Source organism: Monodon monoceros, unplaced genomic scaffold, assembly GCF_005190385.1.
Source record: "Monodon monoceros isolate NGI ecotype Baffin Bay Population unplaced genomic scaffold, NGI_Narwhal_1 Super_Scaffold_18, whole genome shotgun sequence".
Classification (NCBI taxonomy): domain Eukaryota; kingdom Metazoa; phylum Chordata; class Mammalia; order Artiodactyla; family Monodontidae; genus Monodon; species Monodon monoceros.
The window spans coordinates 73802140-73819653 of NW_021703774.1; the positions used below are offsets into that span (position 1 = coordinate 73802140).

A 17514-nucleotide genomic window follows, 5' to 3' on the forward strand; every position below is an offset into this window, starting at 1 on the left:
TACTTGTAAAAATTTCCTTGCCATCCTTTTCTGTCTCTAGGCCTGGCACTCGGTAAATCTTTGTTGAATAAAGGAAGTTAGCTGATACTGATCTTAGGGTTTTCTCTGGAACCAGCCCATTAGATGAACTTCTAGAAAGCAGGGATAATGCCTTATTAGTTGATGCATGATGTGTCCCCTCCGCTTAGCAGACTGCCTGGCACTGAGCGGGTCCTTAATAAGTGCTTATTGAATGATTGAGTCAGGAGGTTAAAGTTTTCATAAGGGGAGAGTTGTGTGACCTCGGTGCTGCTGTGCTGATGTTGGCCCTTCCTAAGAGGAAGAAGAAATGTAGCTTTTCTGCAAATAAACATGAATAAATGTGAATGCGAGGAAAGTGATTGCTTTGATGCTTCCAGGTATTTTACATTTTTGGACAAGGAGAAGTAATGTGTTAAAGGTTGGTGCTTTATCTCTTGGTTTTTATGTTTTATTCTGTTCAAAATTTAGTTATTGCTGTGATTTCTTAACGTATGAGAAGTGTATTATAGCTTCAAACTATCAATAGAAAAGAAAAAATCTCTCCCTATGTCATACATAATTTTATAATTTTGTAAAACTTAAATTTTACAGAACTTCAGACCTTAGGGATATAAGGCTAAGAATACAGTATTTTCAAATCCAATTTATATTTTTAGTGGTGACGATCAGAACAAAAATGATGATTTGAGCATGTTTTCATGATTTTCTTTATAGATGATTTCCCTTCTCCAATATGGTTTGCTTAAGTGATTAAATTTCCCAGGTACACATTTTTTTCTTTGATATACATCTGTAGAAGTAAGAGATTTATCTGGGTGGCAGGAGGAAAAGACGTTTTCATATATCAATCCACAGTGCAGATTACATGGAGAATTGAAAGTTATCAGTATATATGAAGTCAAGTGAAGATTTCTGGAATGGGAGTTAACAGATTTATGTTCTACACACAGTTTTCTCGCTAGTTAGCTGTGTGGCTTTGGGCAAGTCACTTAATCTCACTCACCTGGTTCTCAGTGTTCTTATCTGTAACTTGAGGGTATGGAATGAAATGATCTCTGATATCCTAGTTCTAAATTCCATAATTCTAGAGTGCCAAACAAGGAAAATAGACTGACTTTCTGTACCTTACCACCAGCCTTGTTCCAAATAAGACCTGAATGTGAAATGTTAATTATGTAACTATTAGAAGTGTATAACTAGGTAGACTAGACTTGTCAGATTGTATTATATGCTTGTAACTAATTTTATGTGCATAAATATGAGGCTTGCTTGCTTTTTTTAAAAAATAAATTTGTTTGTTTGTTTATTTATTTATTTTTGGCTGCATTGGGTCTTTGTTGCTGTGCGCAGGCTTTCTCTAGTTGTGCCGAGCGGGGGCTACTCTGCGTTGCCTTGCGCGGACTTATCGCTGCTGTGGCTTCTCTTGTTGTGGAGCATGGGCTCTAGTCACGTGGGCTTCAGTAGTTGTGGCGCAGGGGCTTAGTTGCCCTGTAGCATGTGGGTTCTTCCTGGATCAGGGATCAAACCCGTGTCCCCTTCATTGGCAGATGGATTCTTAACCACTGTGCCACCAGAAGCTTGCTTGCTTTTAAAAGAGAAATTATTACCACAAAAGGTACAACCTATACAAATGAATGAGACCCAAATAATGCTCAGGATACCCTGGATTGGAGTTTCTGCTTCTTAACTCTAACCTGGAAATAGAAATAGGTGTGTGTTGGCAGGATTGTTGGGGGATGGGGAGGGTGGTGGTGGCTAGAAGACAGTGTGGGTGAATGTGGATAGTAGTTATAAAAGCAAAGTATTAAAGAGTTCTTCAGCTTGTGGACTTTGCATGGCTAGACTGATTTCATTTTGCTATAAATCCCTGGAGAACTGATATGAACCCTGTATTCAAATTCAGAATATGTAGGTCCAAGCTCCTTGCTATCTGGGTATCACTCAAGCTTTGTAAGCTTCTCTCTGTGTATGTGTTTTCCATCAGAAAAGAGGGGATTAAAAATCTCAAAGGGTATATAATTTTTAAAATTGTTATTAAATGAGGCCATATTTGTGAAAGTGCTTTAAAAACAAAAAATTACAGCGAAAGAGAAGCTATTCTTAGTGAACAGACAGCTGTACAAATGTATTTGTTCATATAGACCTTTATTTTACATGTCTATGGGGTGAATGGTGACATTTGAAACCCATAAATATTCACCAGCCTATTTTAGGTATAGATGAGCTCTTAGTTAACCACACACATGGACTACCATGAATAATTTAGAACCACAAATATTTGTTGGGCATCTACTATGTGCCAAGCAGTTTGTTAGGCCTGTTTAGAATTTTTAAAAGTATAAAAGAAAGGTGCCAAGCTCAAGGATCTTAATTCTACCTAGAATGTATCTTGTCCTCCAGCCTTACACATCCTAAAGACTAAGTTTGAGAAACTTCCCTAACCCATCAAGGTAAATTAGTTGCTCCTAATACCTCTTCCTACCCCACTGGGCACTAAAAGCGTGTTTAGATTTCTCACACCATACTGGAGTGCCTTGAAGGTAGGACTCTGGCTTCTCTTCTTCATTTGTATCCCCAGGCTGTGGTGGACCCGGCTTGGTAAATTTTGAATGAATGACTGTTAGTCAAATTGGCGAGGTAAGTATCCGGAAGGCCAACTAATATGATAAGGCAATATATGATAACAGCAAGTGCCAGTGAATTTTTCACATATTGTACCTGTGGGAGTTCAAATGAGGTTTAGAAATAGCCAGGAAAGATGGAACAGTGGAACTTGCAGGTGGAGAATTAAAAAAAATAATAATAGTAATAAAAAGTGTCTTTCTTTGAACTGAATTATATCATTTTATAAAAGGCAGATTTCATTTTCTAATTGAGGCTTTTATAAAAATTAGTAGTTGTATGCTGAAGGAAGTTAATTTATCAGAAGGAATTTACAAAGTGAATTAATTTCCTGTGGATAACTAATCTCAGATAGGATAGTAATTGGAATTTTTTTCCCTTCTGCTATTTCTTCCCTTGAATGGAAGTTCTGTAATTGACAGTGAAATGACCAGTAGTTAGGAATCAAGAAGGGGAGAGAAGGTTGTCAGCTACTGAATATTTGAGGGTTGATTCTAGAGAAATAGTGTGTTTTGCTATTAGACTAGCCTCTGTTGATTTGTAGTATTTATTTTTCTCTCATGTCGAAAGTTCAGGGCTTCCCTGGTGGCGCAGTGGTTGAGAGTCCACCTGCCGATGCAGGGGACACGGGTTCGTGCCCCGGTCCGGGAAGATCCCACATGCCACGGAGCTGCTAGACCCATGAGCATGGCACTGAGCCTGCGCGTCCGGAGCCTGTGCTCCGCAAGGCGAGAGGCCACAACAGTGAGAGGCCCGCATACTGCAAAAAAAAAAAAAAAAGTTCAGTAATGAGAATATTTTTTTAAATAAATTTATGTATTTATATATTTTTTATTTTTGGCTGCATTGGGTCTTCATTGCTGTGCGGGCTTTCTCTAGTTGCGGCGAGCAGGGGCTACTCTTTGTTGTGGTGCACGGGCTTTACATTGTGGTGGCTTCTCTTGTTGAGCACGGGCTCTAGGTGCACAGGCTTCAGTAGTTGTGGCATGTGGGCTCAGTAGTTGTGGCTCGTGGGCTCTAGAGCACAGGCTCAGTAGTTATGGCACACCAGCTTAGTTGCTCTGCAGCATGTGGGATCTTCCTGGACCAGGCTTGAACCCATGTCCCCTGCACTGGCAGGAGGATTCTTAACCACTGTGCCACCAGGTAAGTCCTATTTTTAAGGGCTCAGTAGAACTTTTGTTTTTACACGCTATTCTTTTTTTTTTTTTTTTTTTTTTTTTTGTGGTACGTGGGCCTCTCACTGCTGTGGCCTCTCTGGTTGTGGAGCACAGGCTCCGGACGTGCAGGCTCAGCGGCCATGGCTCACGGGGCCCAGCTGCTCCGCGGCATGTGGGATCTTCCTGGACCGGGGCAGGAACCTGTGTCCCCTGCATCAGCAGGCGGACTCTCAACCACTGCGCCACCAGGGAAGCCCTACAGGCTATTCTTTTAAAAGTTGAACTTACTGAGAATCAAACCTTGGGCTATCCTTGACCTTAGCTGAAAGGAAAAAGAAAAAATTCATTGTGTGTGGCAAATAGACATACTGGTCTGGATCTAAAAAAAAATAAACATTAACATGGTTTCTGTTTCTATTCAAGTTACTCTTGTGCCAATATTATAATAATAGACTTTCTCTGTGACTGTCTCTGCCCTTATTTTTCCAAAGGTCACTTCCATTGTACAAGCCTTCCAAATTATTAAATTTCCCAAATAACTGTAATCCAGGGAGCCTTTTATCAGTAGCACTGAAAAGACAAATACCAGTTCATAAGGAGTTCTCTGTGAACTTCTGTCTCATTTGTATATTAGCATTTGGCTATTTATGGGATTTGTCTCTTAGAAATTTATTTTGCTGTTTGTAGCCCGATAAAAACTAGAAACTTTTGAAAAGAAATAGTTAAATCTTGTTCTGACTCATACACATACCAGTTGTAGTGATAAAGTCCAGGGGCCAATTCTTGAGTCCTTACTGGTGTGTATACACAATAGCATTGTTTTGGGAGTGGTAAATTATATGATCAGGCTAAGTTTTTTTCTCTTGAGTTTGTTTTTGGGGGAGAAAATAGACATTCCCCAAGTATACACTGTAGTGGAGGTAGAAAACATCTCAGAATTGTGCAGGGTGAGTAGGATTATTCCTTCCAATAATCCAAAAAATAGACATTGTGCATGAGATTAGGTGAATATTATAGAGTCTTTGAATCTGGAATGAGGAGAGTAGTAAGGTGGGGAGATAGGGCTGGTAGATTAAGGCATTAGAATTTCGGTCAATATGTGTGAAATTGCTGTTCCTGGAGATTTGGGGATGAAGGAGCTATTTAGCTATGTCTGTACCTCTAGGAGAGGACAGACATTTTTCTTTTGCTCTTTTTTTTGAGGGACCATCCGGTAGAAGATGCAACTAAGGGAGTTCCCTTTACGACGTTTTCTTGAGGACTTGAGGAGTTGAAAGACACTGGAATGGGAGTGATAGAGCATGTACAATGTGTATGTGTTAAGACTGTGCCTTGGAAACAGTTGTAGGACTGGAGGGTTTGTTTGGAGAAGTAGGGGGAGCTTCTGAAGGAGAGATACAGAGGCTGTGTTGGGCACACAGTGGAGTGAGGCAGAGCGCGTGGGAGGGAATTAGGCAAGAAAGCAAATGACATTTTTTGAGGACTTACTGTGTGCTAGGCACTGCCCTAAAGGCTTTTCATATCTTAAGTTATTTAATCCTAACAAGAGGTCTGAAGTGTAGGCATTTCCCCCAATTTAACATGAAGGAACAGAGGCACAAAACAGTCATATTACTTACCCATGATTGCACCACCGTTAGTAGTAGATCAGGGATTTGAACCTAGATCTGTCTGAATCCAGAGCCTATTCTCTCTCTCCAGGTGGAGTTGAAAGGAGTTGAAGCAGTGAGGGTGGACTTTCACATGGTGGACTGCCTGTGTTTCCTCAGTCCTCCTCCCTGGACTAAGTGTGATTTAGTGCAAGTGTCTGGTCTTGGGAGTCAGATTGGCTGGACTCATAAAGATCCTGGTTCTACCACTTTATAAAACTGTATAACCTTGGGTAGATTATCTAACCTTTGTGAGCTTTAACATCTCCATCTATAATATGGAGTTAACAATACAGACAAACCTCTAAGAGTTGTTTGGAAGTTTAAATGAAAACAATGTCTAAAACTTTAACACATATTACTTCTTTTCCTTCTTTTCTTCCACTTAGACCCATCTTATTATCTCTGGGTTATAACATTTAGTGATATATAGGTCTCTTTAGTATGGAACTCGGTCAATTCTTTTTTTTCTAAGAAGGTTATATTCTGTTTCTTTCACTTGGAAGGATGTATATTAACTAAAAACAATCTGCCAAGACAGTCTTTCATCTCTCCCGCCCACCTAGTCAAGAATTGTGTGAAAGTCTAAGGGTTTCTGTCCCTCCTCTTTCTCCCTGTCTGGATTCCTTGGGACTGACATCATAGACGTGGAGGAGTTGCTGACCTTTGAAAATTCTTGACAGTCTTGAATGTTGTGGTTTTCCAGTGAGTTTGGGGAGGAGTTGGAGAGTACTCAGACACAGCTGTAATGCATCACTGGGACCAGGAGAGTGGGTATAGTGTGAGAATGTGGACACTTTGGGGAATGTTGTAGATGGGAGAATGTAGGGTCAGTAGTTTCTCACGCATTTTAACATAGCTGTATTATCTACAGTCGGTATTTAATTTTAAGTCACTTTTCTCTGTTACTAAGTAGTTGGGCACTCGGATCATGCAGACTGGTTTTAATATTAGTCTGAGCTAAACGTTTAGGGAGAGAAATCTGTTGCAAATAAGATCATATTACAATCTTAAGCAAATGTATTTGAGATGAGCAGCGTTTACAACACTGTAAACACTTTGAGATGACTTGCCTGTTTACAACACTGATTATCTGATTATCGACAATACTGTTTTGTGTGTGTGTGTGTAGTGGGATACTGTACGAGTAGAATTCAGTTCATCTGAACAAAAATTGAGTACCTCCCAGGTGCTTGGATGCTAGGAATACAGGATGAACAAGACAAGATTCCTGCCCTCAAATTACTCATGGTTTAGTGGGGAGACAGACATGTAAATAAACACAAATACTGTGCAGTGTGATAAAGAATACGATAGAGCTAGAGTACAAGATGTAACACCAAGGAGGAAGCAGGCACTTTAACTTGAGAAGCCAGGGAAGGTTTTGCAGGTGAGGTAATACTTAAGTTAGCCTTAAAGAAGAAATAAAAATTCACCTGCTAGGCCAGGAGTCGTTCCAGGCAGAGGGAACAACATTCACAAAGGAACTGAAATGTGAATCACGTAGTGTATGCTTGGGGAACTACCAGTACAAGGAGGGGAATGATGGGAGGTAGATAAGGCTGGAGGGTTAGGTAGAGCTAGATCATGAAGGGCCTCGTTTGCCATGTATAGGAATTTGGATATTAAGCTTTAGTCACTGACGATCCAATAAAGAATTCAGAGCAGTGGGATATAATACTATCATATTTGTATTTTAGATTGATCAGCCTCTACAAGCGACCATTGTGAAAAGTGGCTGGAGAGAGGAAGAGGGAGAAATTAGGAAGCTACTTACTGGGGTCCAGGTTATGAACATCTGAAGGTGTTGGATGGATTTGAGAATTTTTTAAGGTTAAAATTAGTAAACCTTAATAAAGGACTATTTGTGAGCGAGGATAAGGCACAAGAGAAATCCAGGGTGGTTCCCAGGCTTGTGACCTGAGTGATAGGAGGGATGGTGGTACCGCTTGTAGAATAGGCAATACCAGAAGAAGAATAGCTTGAAAGGGTGGGGGACAGAGATAGAGAATGGGCTCATTTTTTTAATGTGCTGAGCTTGAAGTGCCTGTGGGATTCCTGGGTGAGTTGGAAAGAGTTGGAGACTGTGAATGCATTTTTTAAAATGAATGAATGAATTAATTAATTTTTGGCTGCGTTGAGTCTTCGTTGCTGCGCACGGCCTTTCTCTAGTTGCGTTGAGTGGGGGCTACTCTTCGTTGCGGTGTGTGGGCTTCTCATTGTGGTGGCTTCTCTTGTTGTGGAGCATGGGCTCTAGGCGCACGGGCTTCAGTAGTTGCAGCACGTGGACTCAGTAGTTGTGGCTTGTGGGCTCTAGAGTGTGGGCTCAGTAGTTGTGGCTCATGGGCTCTAGAGTACAGGCTCAGTAGTTGTGGCACATGGGCTTAGTTGCTCCACGGCATGTGGGATCTTCCTGGACCAGGACTTGAGCACCACTGCACCACCAGGGAAGTCCCTACAAAGATACTTTAGATAAGCAGCAAGGAGGATGGTGATGATCTTATCTATAAGACAGTGGTGCCGTTGTCTTTCTATAGAAGCCCATTTTAATAGGTCGAGGACTGACCATAAGGTGAGAAAGTAGCATCAGTGACTGTAGTCTAATTTAAGGAGTTTTGCAGGGAAGAAGAGAATAGCAGCCAGCAGGTAGGGCAGAGGAGGAAGCCTGAAGGAACTCCTTTTGCTTCGTTTCATTATTTTTTCTGTGAAGTCAGAGGGAAGGTCATCTACCAGGAGTAAGGGAGGTAATAAGGTTTTGGTGGGAGGCTCAGGGAGAATGGCAAAGGTGTGGGGTAGTAGCTGAGAAGACTGGTTAGGTACCAAAGTCAAGCAAAAGACTGCAGTGTTTCACTGAAAGGAATGAGATGGAACACCATATATCTGTAGTCACTTTGCTCTGTAGTATTATGTGATCTTGTCTTGTGCAGTAGCCCTATTTAGTAGCAGAGAAGTTGAATGTGGGGTCCATCCAGGTTGGGCCAATGAAATGGAAGGATAAGGATAGGTTTTTACAGGAAAATAAAGTCATCACTCATTGTGTTCACGTTCAGGTAGGTAAGAAGGAACAAAGTGGAATCTATCTGTTTTTCTCAGTCTTCTCCGCTCTCATCCTAGTCTAGCTCACCATCATCTCTTTTCCAGCAGTTTTCTAAACAAGTCTCCCTAAATCCACTTGTGTTCCCTACAAACTATTCCCACTGCAACCAGGATGATCTTTTAATGATTTAAATCTGATCATGTCCTATCCCTGCCTACAACCCTTCAAAGCCTTCTCATTACTTTTAGGATAAAATCTCAATCTTCATTAGGGTCCACTAGGCTCTTTCTTTTTTTTTTTTTTTTTTTTTTCCGGTACGCGGGCCTCCCACTGTTGTGGCCTCTCCCACTGCGGAGCACAGGCTCCAGACGCGCAGGCTCAGCGGCCATGGCTCACGGGCCCAGCCGCTCCGCGGCATGTGGGATCTTCCCGGACCGGGGCACGAACCTGCGTCCCCTGCATCAGCAGGCGGACTCTCAACCACTGCGCCACCAGGGAAGCCCTAGGCCCTTTCTTCATCCTCATTTTGCACCATTTTCACTTCTGTGTTCCTCCTTGCCACAGAACATTGATATGTTTCCTCTGCTAAGAGCATTCTTTCTTTCTTAGTTTGTCTCCAATGCCTACTCGTTTGTCAGTCCTTAGGTGTAATGTCACTTTCTTGGGAAAGCTTTTCCTGACTCCCTATAGGCTATAACACCCCTCCCCCCAATATTTTTCCCTATTATGATTATAATTGTGAAATTTTGTGGGTTTTTTCCTCCATACTGGAACCTTTGTGAGGATAGAGATTATGTCTAGTTCATGGTTGTGTTCGTAGTTCTGACCGTAGTGCTTGACACAGAGTAGGCACTCAATGAATTTTTGTTGAATTAATGAATAAGGTGGTTAAGGAATTGGATGTCTTAGTCTGAGGTGAGGATGTCTTGAGGTGAGGTAGCAGGTTTAGTAGTAAGGAAAAGCTGGAGGGAGATGAGGTTGTAGACAGAGTAAGATGTTGGGAGTTGAAGATTTAGAGGTGGAATGGTTTCAGGGCATGGCAGGGTCCAGGACTGAGTTGTTGAAGTGGAGATGGAGGTCTTTGCGTTTGATGAGATTATGAAACTCTAAGGCAGAAATGTTGGATGGATTATGCAGGTGGGTGTTGAAATTGCTCAGGAAGGTGGTAGGCTTTGAACTGAGGAAAACATAAGGCAGGTGTCTAAGTCATTAATAAACACTGAGAGATAGGCACAGCCCTTTCCTATGGTGAAAGAATTGAATGGATAAGAATCAGTGCAGTTCTGGGAATCAGTAATGACTTAGTCCCTAGGGAAGCAGCATGGTACAGTAGAGAGAGCATGTGTTCAAAATATCTGGGTTCAGACTTTGGGTAACCCACCTGACTTTTCAAACCTTATACCTTTCTCTACTTGTAAACTGGGAATAATAAGCCTGCTCTAGGGGTTTTGTTGTTAATGAATAAGATAGTGTTTTTGAAAGTGCTTACTTAATATTAACTTGTTAGTTTTTATTCTTGATTGCTGTCATCACTTCAAGAGGGCATGAAAGTGTGGAAGTAGGGATGAGAGGCAAAGATAGCAGCAGAAGTGAATTTTGAACAAGGTACATGACTTCATTTATTCCACTTGTTGAGTTTGTACTGTAGGGTCAGCATAAACATTTATGAATGAATACAGGTAAAAGCAAGTATTGATATAAGGAAGAATTTTGTAAAAGAAAAAAAAGGCACTGGCTGGCTTATGATAACATTGCAGTGTTGACCTACAACACATTTTTATGGAAAGAAATGCTTTATCTGTTCCTTTTCCATGAAAATTCCATCATTCCTGGGAGTAGATTTTATTGTTCTAGAGAAGAGATCAAGGACCATTATGTGAGAGAGAGAGGGGGCTGGTGATTTAGTTTAAAAAAGCATTTTCTAACAATTAGAACTGTCCAACAATAAAATGGACATTGTGGCAAAGAAATGAGTCTCCATCAGAGCTTGTATTCATGTGGAGACTGGATGATTTATCTGTCAGAGATGTAATAGAAGGATTCTTGCATTGGGGCAGACATTGGTTTAAATAATCGCTAAAGTCCCACCAATTGGAAGGTTGGAGGATTTTGACTCCAGTTTAGATTTGTCTAAACACCATTCAATCAACAAATATTTGAGTACCTCTTCTGTTTCATTTGAAAGTTTGAAAGCCAGTGTTTTCTTTTTTTTCCTTCCTGTGTGCTGAGAGTCAAGGACTATGAGTCTTAGTCATTGCCTTGGATATTCCCATTTGGAATTTAAGAAGCTCCAGCCAGGTGTTGGTGGTGATGTAACAAAAGCTGCAGTCCTCACCTGTTGGGTGGGGTTAGGGTGGAGTCTATGGCATGCACCTGGAGACATCAAATATAAGAATGGGCTGCCAAGAAGTTTGGTTTAGTGCTTCGAATTTTTGAGCAAGTCATTCTAGATAATGTTGGACCTTGAAATTATTTATTTATTTATTTTTCAGATGACTTACTCAGAATTAATTCTTTTTTTTTTTTTGGAAATTATTTGTAAAAAATTTTTTTTTAACTTTTTTTTTTTTTCTTCTGTACGCGGGCCTCTCACTGCTGTGGCCTCTCCTGCTGTGGAGCACAGGCTCCGGACGCGCAGGCTCAGTGGCCATGGCTCACGGGCTCAGCCGCTCCGTGGCATGTGGGATCTTCCCGGACCGGGGCACGAACCCGTGTCCCCTGCATCGGTAGGCGGACTCTCAACCACTGCGCCACCAGGGAAGCCCTAAAAATATTTTTTTAAAAGAATATCCTACTACATTGACATATGAGGTCTACGATGCCATGACATCGATGGTTTTCATTGGCTTCTCTCACTCAAAAGCCTCTGGCTGGCTGGGAAATTGCCTATAAGCCTGTGGCTTAATCAACTCCTCTCTTCTGCTGAGTACCTTTTTGTTGATTGTTATTTGTGTACTTACTGTATATTTCCCACATCCTTTCAGTAAGTTATTAGAGTGGCTTTACCAAGTTCCTTTGCATGTTTTTTTAAGAGAGAAGGTTGAAATTCATTTTGCAGCTGTGCTCTTGGTTTTAGATTATTCATGTGTTTAAGTTATTTGGGCTGCTACCATGCCCTGTGACCTAAGACAGTGACTAAAATGGGCTTGAAGAAGGAATTCTTGTCTGTATTAGAGGAAAGGGAAACCACTCATTCATCTGTGAATTTTGAAGGAATTTAATTCTTAAGTATTTTATCTGAGGAACTAAGTTGTTTAAAAACAACAACATTTTGAATTTGAGGTATCTTAGGCCAAAAGTTCTTTATGTAATGGTAGTCTTTTCTGACAGTTGTGATATTAAAATGGAAGTAAATTAGACATTGATAATATGCAGACCAAAAGAGAATGTAAGGATCATAGTTTCTGAGGCTGTAGTGAACTAAAGAAGTTCATTTTTTAAACCTGGGAAGAATCTTAGAAGTCATTGAATCCAAGTCTAGGATATACAAGAAGCAACTGACACCCTGTAAGTAATTTGACCAAAGTCACCCAGCTAATATATATAAGTGTAGGTAGAACTCTTCTGATACGAGGGTGGTGGAAGTGACAGTATGTTGATGTCTCTTTAGAAAGGAGAGTTTGTAAAACTTTGAGAGATGGATTGGGACTGGGACAGACCATTAGAAATAGTGGGGTGATGTGAAAGATGAAGTACCCTTGAATTTCTCTTCTTTTTATGTTTTTTTAAAAATTTATTTTTGTTTTTATTTATTTATTTTGGGCTGTGTTGGGTCTTCATTGCTGGGTGCGGGCTCTGTCTAGTTGTGGTGAGCGGGGCTACTCCTCGTTGTGGTGCGCGGGCTTCTCATGGCGGTGGCTTCTCTTGTTGTGGAGCATGGGCTTTAGGTGCGCATGCTTCAGTAGTTGCAGCTTGCAGGCTCAGTAGTTGTGGCTCGCGGGCTCTAGAGTGAAGGCTCAGTAGTTGTGGTGCACAGGCTTAGTTGCTCGGCGGCACGTGGGAACTTCCCGGACCAGGGATTGAACCCATGTACCCTGCATTGGCAGGCGCATTCTTAACCACAGCGCCACCAGGGAAGTCCCACCCTCACATTTCTGATCTTCTGAGTTAAGCCTCAAATTGATTGGTTTGGTGGTGGCTGATGTGGAGGTTCAGTTAGTCACTTAATCATTTATTCATCAGGTGTTTATTGACTGTCGACAGTAATGTAGATGCTGTGCTAGATGTTGCGGCACAAATAGGAATTAAACTTGTCCCTCTGCTCCTGGACCTCTTGTACTCATGGAACAGTACAAGTATATTTTGCCATCTCTCTCCAAAAAAAAAAAAAAAATTTTTACATGAAGTTATTAAGTTAGTGGCCTACCGGTTTTATAACCCACAAATCACTGCTTTTTATTTGCCTTACTATTTCTAAGGAATTTAGATAATTAGGATCTGATCACACCACTAAAGAATCTGTGTCTTGGGGTCAGGGGAGGTATGATGAAAAAGTACCTGAGAATCACCCTTAGAGTTTAGGTTGTTTAGAAGGAGATGCTTCTGAAGAGATAGTCACCGGAGCCACTCTGTTGCCTTTGAGAACTCTACTTTTGGCATTCTGCCAAAGCAGGGGACTGGTGGGTTTGGTGGGGCAGGTATGTGCCTGGTGACTTTACCAACAAGTCCTCTTTTACAGAGAACTGTAAACCTGTCTGAAGTGGCAGATTTTGGTGAGAAGTTGTTTTTCACTCGGTTATTGCTCCCTCCGCTGGGACTGCTAACTTCAGAGGAATGTGGATTGGTGCCAGGCCAACAGGTCAGGGACATAGTTTCTGCCAAAGTCAAGTCTGAAAGAAGCGATCTTTTTCAGGTGAACTTACTTGGTGGTCATTTGTCCTGAGTGGAGAAAGGCATGTTTCCTGGGTTCATGAAGTTAGTGGACAAAGATTGACCTTTGTTATGAACCTTTGGGATCTCCACTCTGCTTTGCATAATCGCAGATTGTTTTATTTTGAGTATTCTTATTTTTAAAAATTTTTTTGGCCGCGCTGCTCGGCTTGTGGGATCTTAGTTCCCCGACCAGGCATCGAACCCACGCCCCCTGCAGCGGAAGCACAGCGTCCTAACCATTGGACCGCCAGGGAAGTCCCTATTTTGATTAAGTTTAGATATCAGTTTGCTCCTCCCATTTCCTCAGCTAGCATCAGAGTACTAGTCAACTCTAAAGTTATTCAGTGTATAGTATTCATTCATTCAGTAAAATGTTTGCCGAGAGCCGTTTGCCAAGCACTGTGCCAAGGGATACATGCTGGGGATACATTAGTGGACAAAACACACAAGCTCTGTACTTTCAGGAAACTTTTATGTTGGAGGAGGAGGCTAGACAGCAACCAACTAAAATAATTTTAGGGTATATCAAGTGCCAAGAAGGAAATAAACAGGTGCTATGTAAGAGAATAATGCAGGTGGGGAATTCTTCAGGGTGGTAGTTTGCTGCTTCCTTCCATTAGTTTGGATAAGCAAACTGATGGCTAGAAATGTAATACTCTAGAAAGGCAGAGGAAGAGCATTATTTGGAGTGGTATTATGGTTTTGTGGTTTATGTAGTAGTTAAGAAATTAATATAGGTGAAGTGGGTGAACTGTATGTAATGGATGGTAACTAGACTTGTGATGATGATGACTGTAGTGTTTATAGATGTTGAACTGTAATGCTAGACACCTGAAACTTACATAATAAAAGGGAAAAAAACTAATGTTAATGAGAAATTAGGAAACTAAATGTTACTCTTTATAATAAATTCTACTGAAATGAATGAGCTAGGATAGTTAGTTTCCCCATTTGGTTAGGAAGCTGCTGAAATTGGGCTATGATCATCCCGTTCCAGTGTAATTTGGGCCTTATGTGTTTATTTCCTCCTCAGGTGGAGGCCTGAATTTTGATCTATGTCCTCCCTACATCAGCTGCCTGAAAGTACTTAATGATCACATGACCCTGGACATGGATGCTGTCCTGTCAGATTTTGTCCGTTCCACAGGAGCAGAGCCAGGGTTGGCCCGAGATCTCCTGGAAGGTAAGGAGTCTTTGGGGGAGAATGAGAAGAGAGAAAATAAGATGTGATATTTATTGTTAGGATGATTTGGAACATTTAAGGTGAACAGAAAGACACTTTGTGTATGGTAGGCCTTACATTTAAGTTACTTCTAATAATCTACTTTGTGTATTACCCACCATAATTTTAAAATGCAAAATTCCCTTTTCACCTTGAATTTTTGGGTAGCTTTCTCCACTGTCAATTTAAGCTCAGGTAATGCAAGTGAAATTTGATATTAGTCCACTAAAACCATAATTTTAGATCTGTAAGACTTCCTTTTTATGTATAAATGATTAGATTTTCATATTTGGGAGCATTCATGTTTTTTGTCTTTCCTTCCCTAACTTGTATGGGTCATTCTATATAGAGTGGATTAATTTAATGTTTTCATTTAGCTGCTTTTGTTTACTTATATCTGTATGTATACGTAAGTGTGAATGTTCTAGATTTTAAGGTCCTTTAGGTTTGGCCTCATGTCAGTAGGATTCTTTGTTTGGAGTCATAGTTAACAGATGCTTTTTGGTGAAAATATATAATGACGCAAATAGGTGAGCCTGTGGGGGAAGGAGCAAGTTCTTAGCACACATAGGTAATTTTCTAGGTTGTCAGCCCTTAGTAAGGTGTGGCAATATGACATTTACTTAGGCACCTGTGAGAATAATGTTGGTTTGGAAACGGAAGATCAGGGTTTAAATTCTAGTTTGATAATTCAGTATGGCTTTGCCCTTAACTTGTATTTTCAGTTTCATCTCCTACTACCTTCTCCCACAGTTCCTGTGCTCCAGCCAGGCCTGACCTGTTTCCTTTCCCTGATCATATTAAGTTGTCTCCTAAGTCTGCAGTGTCCTTTCCTCCGTTATTCTCTTGAAATTTTCCTCATCCTTCCGGATTCAGCTCAAATGCCTTCTCTTCCTCTTGTAACATGTGTTGAACACTTCTATGTGTTCAATATGTGTGGGGCACTTGAAATATATTACTTTATTCTCACAACCATTCTGCAAAATAGGTTTTATTATCCCAGTATTACAGCTTAAAAACTGAGGTCCAAGAAGTTAAGTAGGATTTGAACCTAGGCCATCTGGTTTCAGAGTCTGGCTTTTAACAAGTGTGTTACAAGTTAATGCTTGCATGTCGTCTCTCTTTCTCTCACACACACCCGTGTGCACACACACTCATACTATGAAAGAAAAGTTGAGGGTGCTGTGGAAGTTTAAGAGAGAAACCTAATTTGGATATAGAGTTCAGAAAGGCTTTTTCTGAAGAAGTGACATGTGAACTGAACACAGAAGGATGCACAGGAGTAGCAAGACAAAGGGATGTAGCACAGAGTGTTTATGTAAAAAAAAGTAGCTTATACAAGGACCCTGAGGTGGGAGAGAGTTTGGCACTGATAGTGAGCGAGGTAGGAAGAGTAGTACAAGAAAGAGTGGTAGGAAGCTGGTTAGATAAGCAGGAAGCAGAATATGGGGGGCCTTTGTAGGCCATGGTAAGGGTTGTGCATTTCAGTGTATGTTCGGTGGGAAGCTGGTGAAGGATTTTAATCAGGGGAGTGAAATGATTGGGTTTGAGTTTCTGAACAGTGTACTGATAAAAGATATGGAACCGATTGGAAGGTGGCCGGAGATGAAGTGGTAAAATCAGTTAAGAATGTTGCCATAGTTCAGGTGAGAGGTGATGGTGACTTGGACTACAGTGGTAACAGCAGAGTGAGAACTGGGTAGATTTAAGGTATAATTTAGAAAGGGAACCAAAGGACCTGATCCTCATTTTCTGTCTCTATCTTTCTGTCTCTTGCTTTTTCCTTTGAAAGTTAACCCTGGTTGTAGTGTAAAGAACAAATTATAGAGGGAGGGGACTAAGAGTAGAGAGACTAGGGAGCCCCCTCCCAAAAGGCCAGGTGAAAATATGAGGACCTGAATTGGGGTAGTGACAATAAAAATGGACAAGAAAGAATAGATTTGAGAAATGTTTCAAGGGTACAAACCACCTTGAGAACTGAGTAGACAGTGAGGGAAGAGGAGGAGTGGGGTCTGAGGAATGGTGAAGAGCTGAAATGACTGTAGTTTCTGGCCTGGAGGGGCTGTGATGCCATTACTGATTTAGGGACTATAGAAGAAGGAGAAGAAGCAAGCTTTAGGAGGGAAGATGATGGACGTTCAGTTTTAGACATGTTGACTGTTAGGAGGACCTGATTTTAAGGACTTTAGCAGACAGTTGGAGATAACTATCCAGTGCTCAAGACAAATCATTTATTCATTCATTGGTTCAGAACAAAAGTCCTCCATTCTTTAACAAATATTTATTGAGTACCTATTATGTACTAGGTTCTAGATGCTTGAACAAAACAAAACAAGCAAAAATCTCTGCCCTTACATTCTAGCCTGAGAGATAGTCAATAAACAATAAACATGATAACCAAGTAAGTTGTAAAGTACATAGTATAAGGTGTTAGGTGCTGTGGAAAATGGTAAGGGGAATGATGAGGTAGGTTGTGAGTTTTAGTTGGGTAGTCAGGGTAGGCCTTATTAAGAGTGTGACATTTGAGCAAATATCTGAAGGAGATGAGGAATTGTGTAGATATATTGGAGAAGGAGCCTTCTAGGCAGTGGGAATAGTTGGTGGAAAGGCTGTAGGTGGGAGCAGTCTTAGCACATTTCTGGGAATAGCAAAGAGGCCAGTATGACTGATGCAGAGTGCAGAGTGAGCAAAGGGAGTTGGAGCAAGTGGTGAATCTAATGGCTCAGAAATAAATTCATCTGGCATGGATGATTAATACAGCTTAACTGGAGAATTATAATTATAACAAGAAGCATAACAGCAATGGCAGTAAATACATATATAACACTTTCTGTGTGCCAAGCACTGTTTTAAGTGCTTTCAGTTAATTTAATCTTCTTAACAATCCTGTGTATTATCACCTCCACTTTCATAGCCAGGGAAGTTGAAGCA

General features: G+C 41.0%; 1 protein-coding gene across 2 annotated transcripts in view; it reads left to right on the forward strand.

Annotated features, from left to right (window-relative positions):
• The window catches only part of OTUD7B (OTU deubiquitinase 7B), a 52283-nt gene that overhangs the window by 16160 nt on the left and 18609 nt on the right, over positions 1–17514 (forward strand). For both annotated transcript variants that reach the window (XM_029228601.1, XM_029228600.1), the window contains exon 2: positions 14395–14544. In XM_029228601.1, the coding sequence (XP_029084434.1) occupies positions 14460–14544 (85 nt within the window). In that variant the 5' untranslated portion in view covers positions 14395–14459. The remainder of the gene's footprint in view (positions 1–14394; positions 14545–17514) is intronic.